This window comes from Amphiprion ocellaris, chromosome 11, assembly GCF_022539595.1.
Source record: "Amphiprion ocellaris isolate individual 3 ecotype Okinawa chromosome 11, ASM2253959v1, whole genome shotgun sequence".
NCBI lineage: Eukaryota > Metazoa > Chordata > Actinopteri > Pomacentridae > Amphiprion > Amphiprion ocellaris.
The window spans coordinates 28,234,253-28,260,941 of NC_072776.1; the positions used below are offsets into that span (position 1 = coordinate 28,234,253).

General features: G+C 38.5%; 1 protein-coding gene across 2 annotated transcripts in view; it reads right to left on the reverse strand.

Annotated features, from left to right (window-relative positions):
• Positions 1-2,331: 2,331 nt before the first annotated feature.
• zmym2 (zinc finger, MYM-type 2) overlaps positions 2,332-26,689 on the reverse strand; it is a 39,212-nt gene continuing 14,854 nt past the window's right edge. For both annotated transcript variants that reach the window (XM_023289823.3, XM_055015300.1), the window contains exons 7-25: positions 24,160-24,372; positions 22,228-22,378; positions 21,642-21,757; positions 20,898-21,023; positions 19,388-19,538; positions 18,970-19,142; positions 17,466-17,631; positions 16,455-16,483; positions 16,082-16,223; positions 15,753-15,874; positions 15,464-15,614; positions 15,154-15,285; positions 13,467-13,591; positions 13,177-13,369; positions 11,997-12,139; positions 10,387-10,501; positions 8,051-8,293; positions 6,931-7,072; positions 2,332-5,982 (exon numbers count right to left, since the gene is read on the reverse strand). In XM_023289823.3, the coding sequence (XP_023145591.2) occupies positions 5,754-5,982; positions 6,931-7,072; positions 8,051-8,293; positions 10,387-10,501; positions 11,997-12,139; positions 13,177-13,369; positions 13,467-13,591; positions 15,154-15,285; positions 15,464-15,614; positions 15,753-15,874; positions 16,082-16,223; positions 16,455-16,483; positions 17,466-17,631; positions 18,970-19,142; positions 19,388-19,538; positions 20,898-21,023; positions 21,642-21,757; positions 22,228-22,378; positions 24,160-24,372 (2,862 nt within the window). In that variant the 3' untranslated portion in view covers positions 2,332-5,753. The remainder of the gene's footprint in view (positions 5,983-6,930; positions 7,073-8,050; positions 8,294-10,386; positions 10,502-11,996; positions 12,140-13,176; positions 13,370-13,466; positions 13,592-15,153; positions 15,286-15,463; positions 15,615-15,752; positions 15,875-16,081; positions 16,224-16,454; positions 16,484-17,465; positions 17,632-18,969; positions 19,143-19,387; positions 19,539-20,897; positions 21,024-21,641; positions 21,758-22,227; positions 22,379-24,159; positions 24,373-26,689) is intronic.

A 26,689-nucleotide genomic window follows, 5' to 3' on the forward strand; every position in this document is an offset into this window, starting at 1 on the left:
GAGAAAATACGGCTATCAAAGTCCAAACAGCTTGCAATTACTACTGTCTGAAACATCTTCAAAAAATACTGAGCAGACAGGAAAAAAAACTCGCATGATTGTTAAGAAGTTACAGGAACATTGATCTGACGCAGGACTGATGGTTTCACTGCATCATCACAATTAAAACCTTACCTGTGGCCTCATCAGGAAACGTCAACATTTCAAGTCTGCAAAGGAACATCTAGATAAGTTAGTGTAATTTTGGAAGCAAGTATGTCTAGAGGGGAAAAAAAGCCAACTATTAAACGTAAAGGTGGCGATTTTCATTACATTCATTAGTTTGTTTCCTCAGCTTTTCACAAATTAACCATTTCAGTCTTCAGTTAAAGCTCAATTTACTTAAGTTACCTACCTGAGAGAGTTTATTGTGACACAGGAGTAATACTAGATTTGTCATAATCACACAGCAGTGTAATGTTCAGGTGTCCACATACTTGCAGCTTTCAGGTGCTTTTTGTTTATTTTTTTTGAAGGATTTGCCAAATTCTGCACATAATCCTGGTTCTTTAAAGGGTTAATTTGCTAAAATCCCAAATACCATCTCTGTTCTTAGTCCTCATGGTTACTAAACCGAGCCATACATGCAGTTTTGGTTTTCTGATTTGTAGTTTTCTGCTGTCAACCCAAAACAAAGACAATGGGCACCAGTTCATTTATAATAATGGGATTTAAAAACAATTCAACTCAAAACAAAAAGCAAAAGTTATTCTCTAAACACCAGCCTGTGAATGTAACATAATGATTTAAAGGCACATTAACACTACTGTTTAAAAGTTTGGGGTCACTTAGAAATGTCCTTATTTTTGAAAAAAAGCAGTTCTTTTCAAGGAAGATAACATTAGTCAGAAATACAGTCTAGACATTGTTAATGTGGTAAATGACTATTCTAGCTGATTTTTAATGGAATATCTCCATAGGGGTACAGAGGAACATTTCCAGCAACCATCACTCCTGTGTTCTAATGCTACATTGTGTTAGCTAATGGTGTTGAAAGGCTTATTAATGATTAGAAAACCCTTGTGCAGTTATGTTAGCACATGAATAAAAGTGTGAGTTTACATGAAAAACATGAAATTGTCTGGGTGACCCCAAATTTTTGAAAGGTAGTGTATGTCCATCCAGTTTCTCCACGTCATTTGCATTTGACTCCTGGTTGTTGGTCGTTTTGTTAAATTTTTAAATAGAAGCAGCAGTTTTATAAGCAGTAGAGTCTGATCAGTCCTAAATTTCTAACACTGTGGACATCTGGGATTTCTACTTGGTTTAACAGCACTTTTGATATTTCAGCAGTTGAAGGTTACAGATTTACTAAAAATCACAAAATAACTTCTTATTTTCTTAGTCCTAGTGGTTACTAAAGCGACAATAGTTTTGGTTTTTCTGATTTGTGGTTTTCTGTTGTCAACCCAAAACAAAGTCAGTGATCCAATTCATTTATAAAAATGGGATTTTAAAAAAAGTTACTCACTAAACACCAGCCTGTGAATGTAATATGATGATTTAAAGGCGCATTTGTGTCCATCCAGTTCCTCCACAGATTGCTGCATTTGACACTTGGTTGTTGGCCATTTTTGTCAGAATTTTAAAATAAAAGCAGCAGTTTTACAAGCAGTAGAGGCCAATTAGTCCAAACTTTCTAAAATTGTGGAAATCTGGGATTTTTATTTGCTTTAACAGCTACTTTGATATTTCTTCAGTTGAAGCTTACAGATCTACTAAAAATCACAAAATAGCCTCTTATTTTTTTTAGTTCTAGTGGTTACTAAACTGAACCACACAAAGACCCCAAACAAAGACGGTAAATATCATTTCATTTATAAAAGTGGAATTAAAAAAAAAAAAATCTAACCTTCCACTTGAGATGACCATTTTTTACTCTTTGAGGAGAGCAAAAACATGTATTGTGATACCATAAACTTTAAAATCTCAGCATATGAAACTCAAACTTCCCGTCTTAATGCCTCTAAAGAGCAGGTTAAACAACATACATGACCAGTCAGAAGTTTGGACACACCTTCTCATTCAATGGTTTTAATTATTTTATACATTGTAGATTAACACTGAAGACATCACAACTATAAAAGAATACACATGGAATTATGTTGTAAACTAAAAGTGTTAATCTTCAGTGTTAATCTACAATGTAGAAAACAATACAAATAAATAAAAAGCACTTAAATGAGAAGATGTGTTCAAACTTTTGACTGGTAGTGTAGGTCATTTTTGTAAGATTCATGTGAACTGTCCCTTAAATGTTCACTTTTATAACAAAACAGCATCGTAAAAGAGTCTGGTTAGAAAATGAAATCGTTTATTTAACATGACCGTATCAGCAGATCAGCCCACACATAGCATCAGACTCACAATCACTCACTTTCAGTATATACAGATAGGCACATTCACATTAGGCATTAAAGCCAGCCACAGCGTCTACTGTAGGTCCAAACCTGTGGCAGGTTTGGTTGCTGCCTTTGAGTCCAGCAGGAAAAATCAGCCAGGTTAACCGGGGTCCTCTGATCCAGGGTCTGCTCCAACTTCCACTATCAAGTTTAAAGGTTTGGATTTCCGGCTGGCACTGATCCGGTGTCAGAAATCCTGACTGATGTTCTCCGTCCAACTCCACCAGTGCTGTTCCTGAAATGTTCTAGGCCATTAAATGCAATCAGGTGTAGAAAAATAACAGGAACACCTGCTCTTTAGATAAAATAAAACTCTGAAAGTGTATTCCCTGACCTTGTTCACCAGTTAAATCCACTTCAGTCAGGACGGGGGAGCAGTCATGTGGATTGTGCACAGAGAACACGTTTTTAAAATCAGTGAGAAATTTCAGACATTGTGTTTGTGGGGTGTCAAACTCAACATCTTCCTTATATTTGGAGGACTGGTAGTGGAAATGTCTCATAGTATTCTCCCAATTCTAAGGAAGTAGAAAACAAATTCTCAGATAACTGTAAAAATGGGTTTTAACTTCATGACACTTCATCAATCACAAACAAAACATGAGAAAAAGTTTAAAAAAAAAAAAAAAAAAGGGGGGGGGGGTGACTGACATAAATAAAAAGAAAATACAAAAATTATCACAGACTGTGTCATGTGAAAAAAAAAAAAACATGTTTGGTTTGTGAAAAAGTCCAACCATTTATCTGTCACAACACAAGCTTTTGTTTTGCAGTGCTAGTGCTCTACAACAGGACATTTATTAACAGGCGCTCAGCTTTTAAACTAGATCAAGTTGAAAGGAAATGAAGAATACAAACACGAGGAGAAAAGCAGAACTCAAAAAAGGAGACTGCTGAGCTTCCACGTCCTTCATGTTTAGCAGGATCCTTTACCGATACCTTTTACCGGAAAAGAGAGAGGTGAGGGCGCAGGTCTGCAGCAGGTTTTTCAATGAGTGGCAGGTGAGAATCCACAAAAATCTCACCCCAACGTGAAGAGGATACAGTGAAACTAATAAAAAGAGAAATAAATAATCAGTTGTTTAAAAAAAAGGCTTCTCAGGAGGCAAGTTTTCAAGCTGAAGGTTTCAGTGGGTGAGTTTCTTTTACGCCAAACAACAGTGTCCCTCTGTGTGGACTCAAATAACCGCCTTGTTCTGAAGATATTTACACATCAAAGTAACCCAATCTGGGCTTAGTATGCACGTAATGCTACATCGCATGAATGAAGGTTCCCCTAATGTCCTATAAAGAAATGCAGCATGTCGGTAGGTAGCCTTTCCACTGCACCACAGCGAGTCTGACAAGAGAACACTTTAAGTCCTCTTCTTCTGACCCGACTCTGAGCTGAAGTCCTCTGTGGTGCAACGGTTTTGCCTGAGAGCAGTACTGATGGAGGAAGAGCAGCGAGCAGGACGATGGGAGGGAATGAAAGCAGCCCAGTTAACGGAGATACGTGGTACAACAGGAAGGAGGAAGCTGCTGATCTTATACTACCCTTTCAAGACTTGCTGGATAGTCACAAATCCCATCTTTATGCAGTGGAAAAATGCAACACATTTGTCTGTCAGTTGCATATTTATCTATTTCTGTAAAAATCTCATCAGCTGTTTGGCTGCAACAAGTGGAAGCGCTACTGACAGCCAGATAACGTGCACAAGTTATAACTTTGTGTTTATAATCTGACTTGCGCCATTTCCTGTTTATTGCAACATCATGGGTGAATTTAATGCGGCAACATGTAGCTCAACTGCAGTTTAACACCAAAAATGAGCAGTCTTTTTGGCTCTTGAGTCACTGATTCACATAACCAAATATCTGTTAAAATTCCTTAAAGGTCTCTTGGAGGTGTTAAGATATTAAGATGTTTAATTGTGGCATTTCTCAAGTCTAGACAAACATATAACTTTATTGATCTTTTACATTGCAACTGAGGAACTGATAGTTGTCAAGCTTTTCTCATTTGCATAATTTTCTGCTGTCAGACAGCAATACAAGTGTGAAATAGTGACTGAACTGCCGCCCATTTAGACTACATGTAAATCAGCAGTCATTTAGGAGTCATTTGCAAGCTGTGGTTCTGCACCAAAAATACAGATTTGAAGTAATTTATCTGAAATTTTCCAAACACACAAGTTTAAAGCAACAGCTGTACCATGAATTTCATCAACTGTTTGCTCTGTGTGTCAGTCATGCATACAGAGGCAGTTTTCTTCCTGAAGGGGGCGTGGACAGCAGTAGTTCAGCTGCATTGAAAGCCACAAACACCTAAACAAAAACAAACCATCTTTGCAGTACTTTGAGCTGAAAAACACATTCTGGGGACATGAGAGACTTTCATTAATTGGCTACGAAAGGGGCACAATATGAGACCTTTAAGAAAAAGTAGTATTTGATCAACGTGAATCACTGATGGCTGTGGTCAAACATGATTACTAGATAAACTCAAACAGTTATATTTGATCTGAAAAAATCTCTTTCATCAGCCATGTTTCGGTTTTTTTACAAGCTGTACTCCAGACTGCATTAAAGATGGAATTTCAATCTACCAGCTGTGAATTTCTTGTAAGAGCAGCACATAATAAGCTTTGCAGCACCTCTTCCTACTCTTCTGGTAGTTCTAGTTTCACTCACTCAAAAATTAAGTTACTCCGTTGACCCCAAACATCCCGCATCATCATTTCCACCCACAGAGAGGTGGCGAGGAGGTTATGAAGCTGAGAAGTAGAGGAAAGTAACTCCTTCACATCTTGTCCCTTCATCTCAGTGTCACTTGGTACCTCGTTATGGTCGCTGATAACTTTATTTAAGCGTGATCCTGTGTTGTTAGAGGTATAAATATTTTTAAGCTGCATGTCTGAGCACTATAAATACGCTGCATCTCAGAATCGTTATCGATGCACAACAGCAGTTTCTGTCTCATTAAAATATGACAACATGCTGTCTTTTATCTCAGTTCCACTTCTCTTATCCCTTCCTCGTACTGATCAGCTCTGTGCCTGTGCTCCTTGGTCTGGTTTATGAAATCAAAGTTTTTGTCCGCTAGCTTCCTTTTTTGAGGCCGAAGTACATGTTTGGGCTGCTCTTCACCACCACCTTTTATCATCCTCTGTTTGTGGACATTCCTCACCAGGAGGAAACAGCAAGTCAGTGAGGAGGTTAAAGAGGACTAGACGATCAGACGTGTGAAGAGGACACATATTACTAGATACCCTACTCGTCCTCCTCTTCAGACTGTTCAGGCTCCGCCAACACAAGTCCCAGCAACTGTCGCTACTCCCCCCCAGCTGCTTCACCGCCGTCCCCTTCCCTTTCCTCCTCATCTTTCTCCAGGTGCTGTTTTTCTGAGTAAATGTCCCTGACCAGGAGGATTCTGGTGAGGAGGCTCTCCAGGATCTGTCGCTCTAGTGGCGTGGAGCTGAACCACAGCGGGTCGTCGGGGCTGCAGGCCGGATCCGGCTGAACGTAGAAGATATCGAGGCGCTCCCGCAACGATGGCGGGCTGGAGGCAGGAGGGCGTGTTGGGAAAGAGAAAACAAAACAAGGGGAGGCGAAAAGTGGGGGGAAGAAGAAGGAAATAGAAAGTGAGCCAACAGCAAGAATCAAAAAAGGGGGCAGAAAAGTGAGCAGGAAAATGTATAATAAAGAAAATTGAGGGTAGATCAGCAAGAGAAAAGATTGGATGAAAGCAAGGGAAGTGTAAAAATGTTGAGTAGTAATGAAAGAAAACAACGTGGGTGAAATGATGTGAAGAAAAGAGGGAGGAGGACATGAGGGAGGTGGGTGGTGGGTAAGAGGGAGAGAAATGTGAATCTATTGGTCTGAATTTAGTCTGAAATAATCACCAGAAATGTTTCATAAGATTATGTCAAGTCCTCATCTTTCAACACTCAACACGTGGTTCAGGATGTGAACAGCAAAGAGTTCTAATCACAGGACTTAGAAAAAATACAGAAATGTAAACTGTGTAATTGAATTGCATGAGAAATAGTGTTTTTTATCATCAAGCAAAAAAAAACTGAAATTGGTTCTAGACTGATATTTTAAGATTCCATCTGTTTTCTATTTGTGTTGATTGCAGGCAACCAGTTAAATACATCAAACTGGGCTCTGAGAATGCTCAAGTGGCATCTTTCAGAGTTTTCAATCAACAGATGAACTGATGTTAAAATAGCTTTGATGTTAGTCCTTGAAATTTCAAGAGCAGGAGCTTATCTCAGCACGCTTTAAAGAACTCCTAGAAATGCCTTGAAGCTGAGATTAATGATGTTAACTGTTGTATGTTTGATTGTCTGAGAGCTGATCTTTGTATTTCCTGCTGCTGCACAATTTGCCACTCTGAACGGCTTAAATTATTAAAATGTTATAAAGTTAGGGGGAAAGTACTGTAGTGATGATGCAAATGAATTTCAGTAGTTTTGGTCGCATCAGTAAAGAGACTTGAACCCACCACTTAGATCTGTAGAGCTCGTAGAGGCGACACTCATGCTTCTGAACCGGGCAGCGAACAGCGGAGTCTCCTGATTCGCCGCCGCTATCGTCCTGATCGCCTTCTTCTGATTTACGCTTTCGCTTTCTTGACTGTGTTTGCACTGCAGATAGAAAAAGACAAAAATAACACATTTTTAAAAAACATTTTAGAAGTTGCACGCATGAAGCTGTGAGCAAAATTTGAAGCACTAACAAAATTCTGATGTTACTACAGATAATAGGAAAGTTTAGAGAGAAAATTACAGTGAATCATTACACTTAGGTGCTAATTTAAAGAAAAGCCCTGGGAAAATTTTATTTTTTAAAAATGTTTTGGCTCTGTACTTCAGCATATTGGCTTTAAAAAGAAACCACAACTATGAGGTTAAAGTGCAGGTTTTCAGGTTTGAGGGTGTTTCAAATTGCTCATATCCATAAAGGTTGAAATATATTACAGCCTATTTTATCTTTTGTAGTAATAAATACATGAATATTAAATCCAATATAGATATAAAACCCCTAAAATTACATCTGAACCCCAACACTGATTGGTCTGTTTTAAATTTAATGGGCCAATACTTAATTTCATATCTAAACAGAAGCAGAAATTTTGAACAAAAATTTTAAGTTTTAATTTGATGAAGCAAATTCGGAACACTTCAACAAAAGGTTGTATTTTTATGTTAAAAATTCTTCCATTCTGCTTTATTCACTTCTGTACAACAAGTTACATCAACTGTATTTACATTTGAGTCACCAAGAGCCAGGAAATTTTGCACAATGTTCTTGAAAATATCATAAAATCTAACTGGAAGTACATAATTTTTTCCCTCTAGCTGTATTGTAATTAAATTAATTGTTAAAGCTGCTCTTTAAAGGCATGCCTACTTGGTAATTTAAAAAAAGTGGGATATTTTGCTGACTTTATATAAGAAACGGACAAAAAAAACCCCATAAATGAATAGGGAAAAAAAACAAAAGAATGTTTGTCAAATTTTACAGCTTGTGTCACCATAGCTTAAACCATCATGAGCTAGATGATACTCTGATATTGCTAAAATATGACAAAAGTACCAATATCTACATGTTTCTGGCCTCACCATGGTGATCCTGAGAGATGGAAGGCACGCGGATGCAGACGGTGGTCCCCTTGGTAACAGGACGGACGGTGTCGGGGTCGTAGACGTTAGCGAAAGAGAGGCGGAGGTGCTGCTCCACGGTGCGCAGGCCGAAGTATTTGGTGTTCAGGTAAACCAGAGAGCGCAGCAGAGCCGATGGACTCTGCTCCCCGAGATGCCGGCTGCTCCACAGACTCTGCTCCTCCACTCGACCCCACAGAGAGCCTGGAGAGAGGCAAACACTTAACATCCCTCCAAACAGCTAAACAAACCCTTGTCTGAAGCTCTCCGTTCCCTGTGCATGGATAAGTGGGAGGAGTAATAATATTTATAATGCTGTAAACCCGTTTTTATTTTTAAGCCTTAACACTCTGAACCGACCATAAAACACCACACTGTAGAGTTGAAAGGCATTTTATGTCTTGGGGGAAAAACATCAAAATTACACCATTTATCAAATTCAAAAACTCTATGAAGTCTTTTATGGTCTGTGAACTACTCCTTTGTGCTGCTCTGTTGTGAAAATGATCCAAATCTAACCATAAAAGTTGCTTTATTCTATGTCTCTTGGCAAAATTGGAAAAAAGAAAATATTCTAGCCAGATTATGCAAAAAAAAAAGTAAAATTAAATTAAAATGCACTCCTTAACTCAACCAAAAAAACATCAGCGACTCAAGAGCCACATGATAAAAATGTATAAAATTTTCAGCAGAACTGCAGGCTGTGTTTCCAAAGAGTAGACAGGAAACTATAGAAGGCTATCACAAATATACAAAGTAAAAGAAAAAAATTTTAAAAAATTGACAGTATGTAGAGTCACTATTTTGTCCCAATATTGGTAACACACATGGGAACTTGGAAAGATGTTTGCAGAGAAATTTCACTTTTTTTTTCTTTTTTTAAAAAAGTTTTTTACATTTTTTTAATTTATCTATATCGATTTTCCACTTTTCTACGGTTTGTAAACTACTGGTACTCATCTGTTCTGTTCTACTGGGGAAATGACCCAAATCAAACCATAAAAGTTGCTTTATTCCATGTCTCATTTTTAAAAAAATGGCAAAAATAAAACATTCTAACCAGATTTTGTTAAAATTTTTTTATAAAAATGCACTCCTTAACTGTTTTTTGCCAATATTGGTAACACATGTGGACACTTGGAAAAATGTTAGCAGAGGAAAATCAACTTTTTTTTTTTTTTTTACATTTTTGTCTTTTTATGATTTATGGCATTATAATTATGTCATGCTGCACGCACATTTTAAGTTCTATTTCTAGTCATATTTTTTTGTTTCCATAGAGTTGCAGGATTTTATATTGCAGTGAGAAATGAGCCCCCACCAAATAAAAAGTGTGACAAGAAGTTTACTTTAGCTGTAATTTGTTTTAGTATTCCATTCTGTATTTAATCTATAAATCATCTATCATATAAGTTAATCTTATATGTTCTCTCTTGGTTTATTTTAATTTTAGCTACCTAGTCATTTGGTGTGATCTCGTCTTGATTTTTAATTTCCAACTTTTAATCTTCAATCTGATTCTTCAATTTTTAATCTGCCTAGTTTATTAGATATGCGTCTTAATTTAGCTAATTATTTAACTTATCACTTTTACTATTTATAGTAATTGACTGCCTTGTGTCCTCATGCCTTACTTGATTGTCTGTGTTTGCATGTTTTGACTGTCAAAGGACCTTATGAAAGCTGTTCCTAAGGGTGCTATATAAATAAATTTATTATTATTATAGCAAAAAAGGAAATCCAGATACTTTAGAGAGTTAAAATTGACCAATTACAGCTAGAAAGTGCATCTTTGCAGTGACCAAAAGTCCATGCCTATCTTGTTATCATTTGCTGCGTGAACAAGAAACCTGTTAGTGTTACAGCAGTGTCCTCATATAATATTAAGGTGCAATCACAAGGTGTCAGGATGTGAACAGCAGAAGAGTTATAATCATTGGACACTGCTTATAATAATGAGCAACACAACAGGTAGTTTAACAGCACAGCGAAACAAGCATTCAAACACACTCCAGCATTTTGCAATGACGCCACTTCCTGATATCATCATTACCAGTGATGAATGATATATTTGTAGTTAGCTTCCATTATCCCCATGTAAGTCAATTTTACATCTCCAGCAATTAGTTTCAGTGAATTGCTGCTGAGATATTGTTAACTTATTGTATAGTGATTTAAAATGTGCCTTTTTGTGGGTCAAATTTGTACTCACTTGAAAAGAAAAATGGACAAATACAACCTAACACTGATCTGTTGCTGCTCTTAAGGTCCCATGAAACTGATCCGGCTGCACTCACCGTCAGGAAGCACGCTGGGCTGCCAGTCTTTCAAGACTGCGTTGAGCTCCTCTCCAAACTGCTGGTAGCACGGATCACTGAACAGGTCATCCTTCCGGCCTTTGGCATGAAGATGCTTCAAAGAGATAAAAACACATTTAAAAAAGGTCAAACGAGCTTCAACTCATGGTTATAGATAGAGGAAAAGTGTTAGTGTCCTCATATTTAATTGATCATCACTCTTTTTCAGGATGTGAACAGCAAATGGTTATAATCAGTGGACACTAAACTGTGAAGATGTCTAAAATAAAAAGAAATTATTGTTGTTCAAAGATCTGAACACAATGAGTCCTGTGCTCTGCAGAAACCCTCAAAATAGCTGATTATATGAAGATTTTAAAAAGAGGGAGAAGGGAAGCAGCAAACAGCAGCAGGCCCAGATAAAGAACAAGACATTTTTAACTATTTCAAGCTAAAAAAAAAAAAAAAAAAAACTCACTTCAATTTTACTTAAACAGATTACATTCAGTCTTCACAAACAGATAAAAGTCAGTCTTACATATTTGTGCCAGAAAAGGCCCACGCCAGAGGACTTTCAATCCTGATCTCCACTCCACAGCCATGCTGTTCTGCTGCTGCTCACATGTGGGAGGAGAGCAACTGTGTACCAGTAATATCTGTCCTACTGGGAACGCTCTGCTAACTTTAGTTCCTACCTCCAGTTGGACGACAGATAGAACAATGAGGCTGATTCTGATTTTTCATGTTTACCTAATGTGAATATTTATATGCTGTATTTTTGAAATTGTTATTTATGTAATTTTTAAAAAGATTTGTAATAATCTCTACTGTGGTAATGAAGCTGAAGTTAATATATTTTATAAAACCATTGCTACATCTTGCCTTTGTTTTAGGTTTCCCCTTTTCCGTAGCCATTTTTACATTTACTTGATAGCAACAGTAGAGCAACAAGGGGACGAGGTTTAAAGTGGGTATTTTTATAGTATTAACCAGACACAATCAAACATGGTATTGTTCCTTTCCCAGTGTACACAAAAGGTGAAATACAAAAATAATAGTAATTAAATCATTTAATATAATAATAGGCTATGGCAATCGTGGCAGTTTTATCTACATTGCTGTAAATACATTTCATGTTCATGCTGAGATGAACAATTCACACCTTGACATGAGCAATGACACTAAAAGTTGGAAAGTTATCAACAAAAAGAAAGTTATCAAGAGGTTTGCTAAACTTACTGATGTCTAGTAATGTCTAAGAGCTCTGCCTGCACTGTCACATGGTTGAGAATAAGTCAAAAACCTGTAGTTTCTTTTTTCCTTCAGTTTTTAAGGAGAAATACAGGAAGAAGACATGAAACAAACCAAACCCTAACCCTAACCCACTACATGTGAAGCATAATAGATTAGCGTAGACCAATGTGGGCAATAACGTGAAAATAATTTGGATCCATACTTGTCTTTTCAAGTCATTTCAAGAAATTAACAGAAAGCAATCTACTATACTCACAAACTGTGTAATCTAAATGTGTTTTATAATATTGACCTATGAGAGGTTTCTAAGGAGAGGCTGGTTTTTCTGAGTTTTGATTCTCTGGCTTGGTACCAACCTGCTGGATGCCCAGACAGAGGTAGAGGATGCTGTCTGGAGAGTAGCGTTCCCCACTGGGCCTGCAGACCTCCTTGACAAACCGGGACAGAGCCACATTCAGCTCCTCTGAACTCAACGACAGCAGGTTGCTTTTAGGGCGAGCTGCAGAGGATGTGAACACCGACTACTGTTAGCAAACTCTGCATTGGTAGTCTTTTAAGAATAGCAAAGCACTTGGACTCTCAAACTGAAAGTGAAAAGCGAAAGAAATAAATAGTGTGTATAGCAACCAATAATGTAATAACGGCCAATAATGTAATAACAGCCAATACTGTAATAACAGCCAATAATGTAATGTTGGCCATTTTAAATGTAATAAAGTCAATAATGTAATAACTTGCCAATAATGTACTAAAGTTTTTGAGCCAATAAAGTAGTAACATTTTGCCAATAATGTAATTATTAAGTTATTACATTATTGTTTGGTTATTATGTTCATGGCCTAGCATTAAAACAGCTTTTGAAAATGTAATAACTGCAGCCAAAAAGGTAATAATCCATAAACAGGACTGCATTTCTTCTCTTATATCAGAGAAGCACTTCCAGAGATTCTAGAACTAGACAAAGAAGATGACTGTTCTATTAGTATTATGAAGCTCTACAAGGCTGCTTGACGCAACAGTGGCCTAAGCTTACACATAAAACAGCCGATGGATGAAAGCCTGGATTCTTCTCATTAATGTAGTTTTTGGGCAGTACAAAGTTAAGGACATTTACCAGAAGAAGTACAATTACAACCATAATTAAGGAGAGTGAGAGCAACATGGGACATATCCTTGATGAATGAATATGATGACTATGCCATCCACTATCCCTATTTTTGATGAGCAAACTACACAAAACGGCAAAAAGATCATTTATTTCCAAGAAATCATATCCACCCATTCCTGGGTTAACCAGTCCTATTTATGTATCATCACATTATCAGCTGCAGTTATTACATTTTCCAAAGATTTTTTAGATGCTAGGCCATTACCATAATAACCAATCAATAACGTAACAACTTATTACATTTTTGCCGAGTTATGACGTTATTGGCTTTATTACATTTGAAACGGCCAAATTTATTACATTATTGGCTGGTATAAATTTATTGGCCATTACTACGTTACTGTTTGACACAGTGTGACTGAGCTCACCGGGTTTGGAGTCGTCCTTCACTTTGGTGTCATCTGATTGGTCAGAAGGAGACAGTGCCCATCGTTTCCAGGCGTTGATGCCATAGCGAGCTTTGAGAGGCAGCGATGGTCCTTCCGAGCGTTTGCTCGCTGATTTGGAAGAAGAGGTTGGGGCTGAATCTGAACTCTTCTGGACCGCCTGCCTCTTGTTCCCCTGCAGCAAAAACACACTCATTACTAAACAGTCAAGTTAAGGAGGCCAGGCTACATTTGTAAGTGCTACAGGTATGTTTGTATGTGTGTGATCCTACTTGTTTCTTGGGCTGAGGCCGAGGTGTGGACTCCTCCGACTTTTCTTTCTCCTCAGACAGGACGGGAGGTAGAGAAAAGCTCATGTCCTCGTCCATCCCCTCCGGAGCTGGAACAAGGTCTGAGGCTGAGACAAGAAACAACATCTGTAGGCTTAATTTTGTTATTTTTATTATTAACCTTGATCTAACCAGGAGAAATCCCACTGAGATTAAGAACCTTTTTTTCAAGGGAGTCCTGGCCAAAAGAGGCAGCAGCAAATTACACAGTTAAAACACAATTAAAACACTAGCAAAAACCAAATAAAAAGATTAAATTTACAAATTATGTAAAACAAGTGCACGATGTGGAGTCGCCCTCAAAAACTCGCAGTTTGGATTTAAAAGTGCTCGATGAGATTAACTTAGTTTCTAGTCTTTCTGCAACATATACCATGCAAAAGGTACAGAGCAAACAAAAGCCTTTTTACCCAATTCAGTACGAGCAAATGGAACAGAAAGCAACAAATGATCTTGTGAACTTATCGAAAAGTGAATATGTGTACAACATAAAGTATATCAACCTTATATTTTACACTGATCAGCCATAACATTAAAATCCGTGGCAGGTGAAGTGAATAATACTCATGGCTCAGGGGGGAACAACATCTTTATTGCTAACCTAACTAATGACTTCACACTTCTCCTTTGGACAGTTTGCCAAATCTTCAAACCTCTTCGGGTGATGACAGCAGGTCCAGAAATAACCAGAGGGAGGAATTTTAATCTCAATTACTGTACTGATCCGTTAAAACCCTCATGCAGTCAGATGTTGTTACATAACAACCGCTTCACTAAACTGAACAAACAACAAGGGAAGATGCAAACAGACTGAGAGAGAATGAGGACATCAGAGTCGACACTGGAGACAAACTGATTGATTTCACTTTAGAAGCTTTTGCTAATTTATTTGGCATTCAAACATGGGTGGGACCAAATAAATATTCCAAGATGTTCTAAATTTCCCATCCTCTTTCTGCAGAGAGAAATTTGGCTGTATGGGGCAGACAAAGTCATCTGAAAAATCTGAAAGCAACATTGCTGGCTTAAGAAAAAAAGGTGGAGCTTCACTCTTAATTAAATAAAAACAGTTCGACAAAGCTTGGACAGGCTAATATTACATATTATTGTCAGGAATTATGTTTTTATTCAGTGTTTTTTATACAATGCGAATTACATCTGATTTGTTTGTCCAAATGATGAAAAAAATGGTTAAAAATGCAATTATTGCAATAGTGTGAACTCAGGGGAAGAAAAAAGAAAGTAAAACATAAAAAATTGTTTTCTTCCTGGTTTCATCAAAATCAACTGACTTTGATAGCAAAACCTTGAAATCTGTCAGAATCAAGTAGTGTAAAACAACATTGTTTTAACATCATGAAAGTGATTATTATATCATTAGAAGCTTTATGGTGAACATAATGCATTATTATGCAATATAAAGATATTTTAGAGCCATTCCTTGAGTTAAATATGTGCAAAACTCTACAAAGACCTCACAAAGAATGTACAAAACGTCTATAATAAAGACACTGCAGAAAGTCTGTAACGGTCTATAAATGACTTCTTAAAAAGTTAACAGTATAATAAAACAATTAGACATGGTTCCTGAAACTGTGTCCCTGGTCCTATGTTCACATTAGGTGTTTACCTTGAGGGAAGTCCGTTTCCAGGTCCAGGTCAGGCTCGTACTTATCCTCCTCCTGCTCCTCTTCTTCAGAGCTGCTGCTGCTAGAGGACTGCTCTGCTTTGTGCTCCTTCTTCACCTTCACCGGCTTCACATCTGGAATATACAGCCAGGTGGGTCCTCATTATCATCTGCAGCAGCTTCCTTCATGTGCCATTATTTCTGAAAGCATCCTCCCCTTTTTGTTTTTAGCTCCTAAAATTTCTGCACAATCCTTTAGCACATCACATCTCTAATCTTTCAATCCAGACTTTCAGCCCTGTCATAAGCCCACCTGGCTTCTCCTCCTCTGTGACCGGCTCAGCCGTGGAGAGCAGGTCGGCCGCCACTGGATCAGAGGGCACCTTGTTTTTCAGTTCGCTGATGGTCTGAATGATCTGTTCTGCCCCCTGCAGGGTGGTGGGCAGGAACACAGGCACAGGAACCTGGATGGGGAAGAAAATAAATGTTCTGACAAGTAAACTGACCACTTTGGTTAGAAAAATATCCCTATTTGATTTTGTATGAAATAACAAAATTCAACATTATTATTACTTTTAGCATGGATAATCCATGTGTCTTACCGGTACAGGCATAGAGACTGGACTGGGAGTGTACTGGGAATACATATTCATGGGCATGGGGATGAAGACGGGTACAGGTATTGGTACTGGAATATACTCCCTCTTTACACCATCATCTACATCTGTGGACCCAAATTGCAAAATCATATAAGCAAATCAGTGCATGTATTAATGGGTCATGAAGCAATGAGCACACTGGTAACTGTATACTAGTCACTCAGCCTTGCACAACATCTCTAATTCAAGCTAGACAGCTCATGTGTGCAATATCTGTTAAACCCTAAAGCACCAACAAAGAAACAAAAAAATAAATTGATTTCAACTTGTACCTGTCTGTAAAAGTTTGCTCTGCATGTGTGGCTTGCAATAAGTAGCCTTGGTGAGGGTGAGCGGCTTGCAGAGCACAGCCTTGTTCTTGACATCTCTCATCAAACCTCCACCTGTGTATGCCGCAGTACTCTGGTTGACTAGCTGCGTGGAAAAGATCAAAACCAAACACACAAGTTTGGTTTTAAATGATCAATAATTACAGAGAAACACATAACTAATATTTGTTCAAAAAATATTGTAGAAAGGAAATTTGTTACATGTTTTAAAGTATATGCACTACATTTTAAAAATGCAATAAATACATTAAAATAATTAATGTTAAATCATTTCAAAGCTAATTAATACTTGCATTTTGAGTAAATTCTTACTTACCCCGAGTTTGGTCCCTTGCACATCAAGCCCTGTAAGAGAAAAATTAAATGCATCCATCATATCTTTGCCTGATGAAGAAGTGAGTCAAGAACAGTGGCACAAATTAACATAGGTAGATGGGAACGCTTTAAAAAAAAAAAAAAATACATTTTTTGCAAGTGATAATGTTCAGTCCCTCATATGTGACTCTTAAAATCCTAAACTCGCCAGTGGTTTGAAAGACAGGTTATCTTAAAAAAAAACTGCCATAAGTACACTATTTATAAGAACCAGACACTGTAAAAACATAAAGAATCATCAGATTTTCAACTTATGGTTGACAAATTTATCTATGATGTAACGTTCTGTTGGAAATCTTAACCAAAGATGAAATTAGAACTGTAATATTTCAACAAAATCCCTTTATTCTACATGTCTCATTTCAAAAAAATGCCAAAAATAAACTGCTTGCACCAGCAGAACTCTTTGAAAAGCTAACTGTGCTTGCAGTAACTGTGAAGGAGCTGATGACTTGGCTGCGCCAAAAAAAAAAAAACTAGTTTAGCTCAACTGCAGACTGTGCACAGAATAGTTAAGTATGTTAATAAAAATGTAAGAAGGACATTATCGATAGTATAAGAATCATCATTTTTTTTCGAGTATTGGCAACACACATGGGTGCTTGAGGAAGTGTTGATTCCAGGATTTTAAAATTTTTGTAAAACAAATAATGACAGAAATTCAACTTTTAAATGTATTGTTTATGCATTATGGCATTGTAACTTTGTCATACAGCACAAAAGGCATTTCATAGCCACTGTTGTGTTTTTTCTACAGATGTGCAGGACATTATATTGCACTAAAAAAATACCCCACAGTAAGGAAAAATGCAATAGAAACTGGAGTGTTAAAAAACTATTGCTGTTACAATGTACAGAAGAAGGATATTTGTAAGAAAAACTTAAAAAAAAAAAAAAACCCACATTGAAGCACACACAGACAGACACAGACACACACACACTCATTTTATACCTAGGCTGGTGTTCTCGGGTCCTTTCTGTGTGACCATGATGGGCTCGTTCTGCTGGCAGTAGAACTTCAACAGACACTCCTGGTCACAAAAATGCTTCATCTCTCCTCTCCACATCACAGACTCCGTCAGGTTACCCTGCACCTTACAGCAGTCACACCTCACCGCCTAGTGGCCACATGGAGACAATTTCAGAATATTAATGAGAACTCATCACTGTGCATATACACTATATTGCCAAAAGTATTCGCTCACCTGCCTTGACTCGCATATGAACATAAGTGACATCCCATTCCTAATCCATAGGGTTCAATATGACGTCGGTCCACCCTTTGCAGCTAGAACAGCTTCAACTCTTCTGGGAAGGCTGTCCACAAGGTTTAGGAGTGTGTTTATGGGAATTTTTGACCATTCTCCATGTGAGGTCACACACTGATGTTGGACCAGAAGGCCTGGCTCTCAGTCTCTGCTCTAATTCATCCCAAAGGTGTTCTATGGGGTTGAGGTCAGGACTCTGTGCAGGCCAGTCAAGTTCATCCACACCAGACTCTGTCATCCATGTCTTTATGGACCTTGCTTTGTGCACTGGTGCACAGTCATGTTGGAAGAGGAAGGGACCAGCTCCAAACTGTTCCCACAAAGTTGGGAGCATGGAATTGTCCAAAATGTCTTGGTATGTTGAAGCATTCAGAGTTCCTTTCACTGGAACTAAGGGGCCAAGTCCAGCTCCTGAAAAACAACCCCACACCATAATCCCCCCTCCACCAAACTTTACACTTGGCACAATGCAGTCCAACAAGTATCGTTCTCCTGGTAACCACCAAACCCAGACTCATCCATCAGATTGCCAGATGGAGAAGCGCAATTCATCACTCCAGAGAAGGTATCTCCACTGCTCTAGAGTCCAGTGGCGGCTGCTTTACACCACTGCATCCGACGCTTTGCATTGCACTTGGTGATGTATGGCTTGGATGCAGCTGCTCTGCCATGGAAACCCATTCCATGAAGCTCTCTGCTGAAGCACTGTTCTGGAGCTAATCTGAAGGCCACATGAAGTTTGAAGGTCTGTAGCGATTGACTCTGCAGAAAGTTGGCGACCTCTTGGCACTATGCTCCTCAGCATCCGCTGACCCCGCTCCAGTTTACGTGGCCTACCACTTGGTGGCTGAGTTGCTGTTGTTCCCACACACTTCCACTTTCTTATAATACAGCTGACAGTTGACTGTGGAATATTTAGGAGCCAGGAAATGTCATGACTGGATTTGTTGCACAGGTGGCATCCTATCACAGTTCCACGCTGGAATTCACTGAGCTCCTGAGAGCGAGCCATTCTTTCCCAAATGTTTGTAAAAGCAGTCTGCATGCCTAGGTGCTTGATTTTATACACCTGTGGCCATGGAAGTGATTGGAACACCTGATTCTGAATATTTGGATGGATGAGCGAATACTTTTGGCAATATAGTGTATACTCGTACATTCATCTTAATTAATTATGCATGAGCAGACCTTGTAGTACCAGTCGTTGAATTTCTTGGCACACGTCTCGCTGCAGAAGTCCCGAGTCATGCCGCCGAGTTGCCGGGTCACACCTCTCTTACAGAGCTGGTTGCAGTGGTTACAGCTCACACACTTTAGACCCAGCCGCTTGATAAAATCCTGCTTAAATAACAGCTTACAGCCTAGATACAGAAAAAAACAGCAACAAAAAACAAACAATAAATATACCAGCAAACACCATAAAAGCCTCAGATATGTGAAAATTAGGCTTAAAATACCAAACACAAATGATTAAATGGGTAAAAGAGTTAAGATACACTTATTATATGAAAAGAATATGTCACTATCAGTCTTTGAAACTGTCAAGAAAATTGCTCAGATGCCTCAAGTGTCCTAGAGTGGAGAGGAGAGAATTGGAAATAAGTACCTTCGCTGCAGAATGGTCTCTTGACCCCTGAAAACTTGACCATCTCATGTAGTGTCTTCTCCTCTTGGCAGTACTCACACAAAGTCACAATGCAGTGGAGCTTCTTGTAGTCCTCACAGCACGTCTTACTACAGAACTGGTAGACTTTATCCTGAAAACACAAACATTTGGTTCATCGTGTGTGTGCATGAAAAATTAAAAAAAAAAAACTTCAGGATGACACCATAGTGCCGATACATACATTACTTTAGTTTAAATGTTGTTGGAAGCATGTAACCAGAATCCTGCTGCTCTTTAACAGCATTAGCAGCTAAAGATGAAGTGCTCTCTGCTGACAGAACTAAACTCCAAGCTAATGTTAGCATTTGAAAATCCTAGTTTAGCATTAGCCTCAGGTAGCCAGCCAGACATCTTTTTACAACCTGAGGCTGCAAAATTCATCAAAATGACTGCCACAGTTAGCAGTTAGATAGCAGGGAGGTGCACTAGTTTTATGCAACCCTTATGGTCGGTCATCAAACACCCCGGTAAATCCATCTCAATAAACAGTAAGATTGCATGACCAGGTAATACAGCACAGCTACAACATTTTCTAACAGTTAAACTCCATGTACTTTGTCTTCTGCCTTAATGACGAATATTTTATTAATTGCTTAAATTACTAACAGCAATTAATCAAAAACATCCCATCGATTCATTGTATTCACTCATTTAAACACGGTCAGGTTGCAGTGGCAGCAGAATAAGCAGGTCATTCCAAACATCACCCTGCCCAGCAACATTTTCCAGCTCCTTCTGACGACAGCCAAGGGATTCCCAGGCCACATGAGATATATAATCCGTCTGGCGAGTTCAAGGTCTACCCCAGAGTCTGTTCTCAGTTGGACATGCCAGGAAAACCTCCTAATGAATGTGCCCAGGAGGCATCTTCATTACATGCTTAAACCACCTTGTGAAAGAGTAGCGACTCTACTTCAAACTGCCTGCGGATGTCCCAGTGTCTCACCCCATCTCTGAGGCTGAGCCCAGCCACTGTACACAGTAAACTCATTTGAGCCGTTTGTATCCTCAACTTCATTCTTTTGGTAGCTACCCAGAGCTTATGACCATATGCGAGGGTTGGAACATCGATTGACTGATGCATCAAGAGCTTTGTCTTCCACCTCAGCCCTGTCTTCAGCCGCACTGATGCATGAATCGATTACAAATTAATCACTAACAACCCTACCAAAAATTCAAACTTTTTACTACAGGTTTAACAAAATCAGCAATTCCTTACATTTACACTGCCAGAATCAGTGAATTTTGGCAGCTTCCCTTAATAACGGACTGAAATGATTCAATAAATTTAATGCAGTGTAATGCTCAGTTCACTGACCAATTGTTAAGCTTCCAAGATAAAGTTACAGTAGTTTAAAGCTCTTCACACTATTACAAAGTGTTTATTTGCATTAAAAAGGCACCAGACTCTTTCTGTGCCATTTGTGTTAAGATTAAAAGATAGTCTCACCTCCCAATCCAGAATTTCGGGCTTCAAGCTGAATGCTCCGCGACAGTAGTTGCATTTCAGCTGGACAGTGTTGTTGGTAGTAGAGAGAGGTGTCTGTCCATTGGTGGCTGTTTGAAGAGTAGCATTCTGTAAAGGAAGACATCACATAAAAAAAAAAAAAAAATCTCCCAGCTGGTGTGTAACACTGTTTCTTAAGCATCCTGATGTTTGGTATATCGAAACACACCACCTGCTTGTTCTACTAATGAAATTAACATATCTACTGGAAAAGAGGTTTGTGCCTTCAAACTCCTCGATGCATGTGGTTTGTATTGTATGAATTGTGTATCATAAAATATGATAAAGTTGTTGTAATTCAAAAAAGTTTTCTCATTAATATGTAAATGAATGCAAAATGGGGTCATAGACTCTACTGAAGGAACCTGTGATGTTTGAGCTTTTTTTTATGCGGATGTGTAAAACTGCTGGATACTAACAGTTAATCTGGGGTTTATTTTGTCAACTGTAGCAACATGTTAGGTCCAAACTAATCTGTAGAGAAATGGAGTACTGTGGCCATCAGTATTCTGACTTTGTTCCAATTATATAGCTTTATACTGAACAGAATTAGTACACTACACTGTATGCTCATTTTCAGCATCATCCTGCATAATTTAGAACACACCAGAAGGATATATTATAGTATTTTTTTGTACAGTGACCTAGATTTGTGTGTTCAGGTTTGAAATGACAAAGAGTCCCCACCTGGAACTTGGTAACACACTGTGAGCTGCAGAAGTTGAGGATGTTTCCCTCTGGCAGCGTGGCCTGGTACTGCGGTAATGAATTCCTCTTACAGAAGTGGCACGTGGGCTCTGTGTCTGCACACACAGATACTAAACATTAAAATGCATAAAAAGGTGCAGTTTTTTTTTTTTTTTTTAGAAGTAACTGGTTTTCCTACTTAAGCACTAACAATGAGGTGTGGACAAACAGGTTAAAAGGAGCTTTTCTCTGCTGCTTAATAAGCAGGAAGTACACAAACCAATAAACCTAACTGCATTCACACAGGGAAATAATCTAATTCTGAACATGAACAGCAGCCACCCAGCCTTTACCAAGCTAAACGCTCATTATGTTCCTGCTACTGCCCACTTGTAGCCATGAGAACATAACCTTGTGTTTCTAACATCTGTTTAACATCGTAAAGGACTTCCGTTACTGCACAGGACTCTACCTGGAGGTCTTATTCATGTTTCAAAACAACTTTGGATGGCCCTTGGAAAAAGCAAAACACCCCTGACTCTGCTTTATTTGCTACCCGTACTGCTTGTGTATTCTGGTTACTCACTGAGGAAGGACGTTGATGCCAACTTGCCCTTGTTCATACAGTTGACGGAGCAGTATGAGCCCATTGTGCCGCCTGCTCCGAGGCTGTGGAGCACTTCGCCAGTCTTGATCAGTGTTTTGCAAGTCAGACAGCTCGCAAGTTTACTGTGGGCCTGGAACAGAGAGGCATGACATCAAAACGACGACTGATTACACATGACACTGATAATACTAATTACAAAATGCAACAGAAAACATTGCGATGTCAACTGATATGAACGCGGAGGGTGCTCTAACAGCTACAAACAGACAGCGTTGTAACTGTTGCATGAAGTTTTATTGTGTTTGTTTTGACTTTTACTCAGAAGACCTTGACATGTGAGCATTGGTGGAGTTAACAACAAATCCATCAGTTCTTACAGTTCATTTTGAGATTCTTTTCCCATTGTTGAGCCGTAGAAGGACACATATTATACCATTTGTCCTTTCATTACTGTAATGACTTGCAGCAGCAGCATCAGCCCGGAGTTGAAAATGCATCTTTAATATGTGCTATAAGAGGAATTACAACAAGGAAAATGCAAAGATGTCTTGCTGAAGAATAAGGTAGTTTTCCTCAATGTGCAAAACCACTTCTTCAGAAACTGATGTAAACTGAGAAGCAAAACAAAATTTAGAAGTCTTTCTTATGATTTTTCTGATAGTTTGTCAATGTTGGTGGTTACTGTTTATACAAATGTAGACAACAGAGCTGTTCAGATGAAGGAAAGATAACTAATTTAAATGCCGAAAGGAGGTAGGGAACTTTAGTCCAGCAGACACAAAGACACTTATGTTTGTACTGCATGGCTCAACAACGGACAAATCAATCTTTTGTTGGAATTTTCTGTTGCTAAAAAGACACAAACCCTGTGGTTTTCATCCAGTTATTGTTATAATATCCAAAAAGCTGGAGTTGCCAGGCAACAGATAAATTTCAACCTCTAATTTTGGGTTAACAATGCTTAGCAACACAATTTAGTTTTAATATCTTCTGTAAGAGCTTTATAACAGTATTACTAGGAGTTGGGCGATTGTCATGTTCCCCAAGAAGTTCCTGACTGTTTGATGTTTTAGTGATGTGGTGGGGCGTATTTTCCTGCAGGGGTACTCCAGTGACATTTAGGACTGCCATTTGCATGAAGGAGTGTGCTTGCTCTGGGACAACGTTTATTTTGGCGTGTAAGTCTCATCAACATGGATGGCAAAAATCCAAGGTGTACATATTACAGTATATATTCGTGATATTAGTTCGATATGAGGACTGTGAGCCATGTGTGTGTCTATACTTGCATCGGTGAAAAGCAAAAACATCCTCAAAAGTTACAATTACTGTGACTTTCAGTATATCTGAGAAGTAATTGTATTATTTATTTGAAAAACCAAACCATTAGATACAGGTGGTTTTGAATCATAAAGCACCATATCCACAAAATGAAAAATTTCTCTCATGTTTGCATTCCCCTTTCAAGCTTCATGCTGACCATTTCTGAAATCTCTTTTGTTCTTTTCTGAACATAAATCATCATTATTTGAGCAGCTATTTTGATTTCTGTACACATTTTGCAGAAAAACTGTATCTTGGTTCACTTCCAAATTCATTTAAGTGCCATTTTCTGTCTCAATTGGATATTTATTACATGCACACTTCTACTACTTCATTTAGGAGGGTACGTGTTAACAAATTTGCTTTATTCACATTAAAGGTACTGTTGGGACAGTTTCCTGGTGGCGAGGAGGAGGAGCCACCACAGCAAAATAAAAACAGCAGAAACTTTCACGAGTTAAAGTTCTGACTGTAAAAGCTTAGCTGCTGCTGCTTTAAATCAACATGCTTGAATGGAATACAGAAATCACATCGGCTCTAATCAAGCAAAATTTACACACTCGTGGCCTGCAGGTGGGCCGGCATTACCTGCTTGTACTCCTTGATGCAGTTCTGGCAGCAGAAGCGTTTCTGTTGGCCATCGACCAGTAGGAAGTGGTTGGCTGACGCCCGGCTGGGCAGGTAGTCACCACATTGCTCGCAGCAGTTCATAATGAGCCCGTTGGCCCTGCGGTAAACGTTGAAACATGTGTCGCTGCAGATCTTATGGGTCACAGTCTTAAAGCTAACCTCATGCCGAATCTGTAGACAAAAAAAGATGAAAAAAGAGAATGATTAATTCAACTTAAGCTACCTTTAAATTTACATTTCTCCATGTAGTTAGGCAGCACACTTGGTTTCACCAATTTTAGTGGCATTCTAGTCGAGCAGAAAACCGTTTCGGTGGAAATCAAACTGGATAATGGTGGCTTCTATTTGAACATTTCATCAACACCTCAATGACTAACTCAGCCTTAAGAGTTATAGGTGTGCTAAAATGATCAACTCAAAGAAATAATTTAATCACAAATGTACACAATACAAACTGAAGGACTCATGTCAATCTACTGATTTCAATTCATCAAACACCTCTGACAACAGATGAGGATGCAAAATAAAGCGAAAACAGGACATAAAATTAATGTGCTTTTTAAATTCATACATAGACAAACTGTCCATATTACGTACTTTGCATATAATTTAACTATAGTTTGGCAGGCCATTGCTGTTGCTGTTTTTATGTAAACGAAATCAAGAAGGATACATAAATAATGCAAAAGATTTTAAGACGTCAGAAATGGAGATAGTTGCGGTTGCTAGGTGACAGTAGCACTGGTTAGCTGTAGCCCTTTTTTAAGCAACAGAGATCCTGTTATACAGCTGTAAAGAAGAATGCCATCTTTGCTTGTTTACACTTAACCAAACAAAGCCACAAGCATGATGCTTCCCCAGTGTCACTTTTAGATAGCATGCTGGTGTTCAAGAATTATAGGCTTGACGTGGAGCACAACAGCACCTTCTATAACGTATAAGAGAAATAACGAGCAAACCAGTGTTTCTTTTTAGCACATATCTGAAGAATGAGTACTGAAAAGATGGTTCATTTTACCATAATTGTATAAGCCATGGGTTTAGCTCTGTTCTAAACGGGCTGCTTTAGCGTCTGTAGCTTTAAATCCAGCTGTACTAGCTGTTGTTCACGTCACCTACAGGAAGAAGACTCTCTGTATGAGCGACTGACAACAACAAAACAGTCGACCGTACAACAGTCAACATAGATGTGAAGGAGTGTGTTAGATCAGTTTCTCTATGAGCGATTATTTAGAATGAAAATATCACCAAATTTGCAGCACAGCCGTTGATTTAAACCTCATTTTGTGTGACAATGTTGAGGTTTCAAAATTGTGATTGGAACACCTGATTCTGATTATTTGGATGGGTGAGTGAATACTTTTGGCAATATAGTGTATACATATATATATATATATATATATATATATATATATATATATATATATATATATATATATATATATATATATATACATATATACATATATATATATATATATATATATATATATATATATATATATATATATATATATATATGGGTTTACGATGCAGGTTACAATCTGAAATTGACAATACCACAAAGAAAGTCTTAAATTAGTATTTCATTTATTTTGCACGCTTTGATAGTTAAAAGGGCTATTACCATCCTGTGTGTTACATATCGAATGACTTAACACAACCAGCCACTAACAAATTAACGCTTCGGTGTTTGAGAAAATGATTATGCCTGTGGTGGCCATGAAGACGGAGGTGAAGACTATGGCTGGCCTGAATAGCAATTTCTGGGCTCCGGATATTCAGCCCCGATTAATGACCAATATCCGAATATTCGGATCGGATCGTAATGTCCGACGGGGGGGTGAGGGGTGGGACGAAGGGATGAGTCGAATACCGATCGTGCGACATCGGGTCCAGCCCTAGTAAAGACCTGGTGAAAATGGGTCCTAAGAAGTCAAATTGAAATGCAGGGATCTCCATCCCATCTTGCAAAAGCAAGAAGCCAATGAAGGTCAGAAGAATGAACTCGAGACAAGGATAAAGACAGACAGGAGATAAATATTGAATGAAAGTGACCTCAGAGGACAGTAAAGCAGAGAAAGACCGAGGCAATGAGATGGTGGAAAGAGAATGCTCATTACGGGAAGAATCAAAGACAAAAACAAAGATGAGCTCGTGAGAAGATGTAGATAAAATGCAACAGGACTCGAGCATTAAATATTCATTATTTCAAAACAAACATCCAAGCCAAAGAAGTAAATAATGAAATGATGGTGAAGCCTAACACAACGTAGAGTTTACAGCTATGCTAGCAGCCCTGAGGCTGTGCGTTTTGGACTGCATTACACTAAGAGGCGTTTGTGATGCTTTGTGCAGTCTGAGAGAGTGTTAGACACACCTCTAGGTAGCGTCAAGCCTCGGTCATACTTAAATACAGATGTGGACAGCTGTGGATTTGCATGTATGTTCTTCACAGCTGGTAGGCTTCTAGCGCAGACAATCCCTC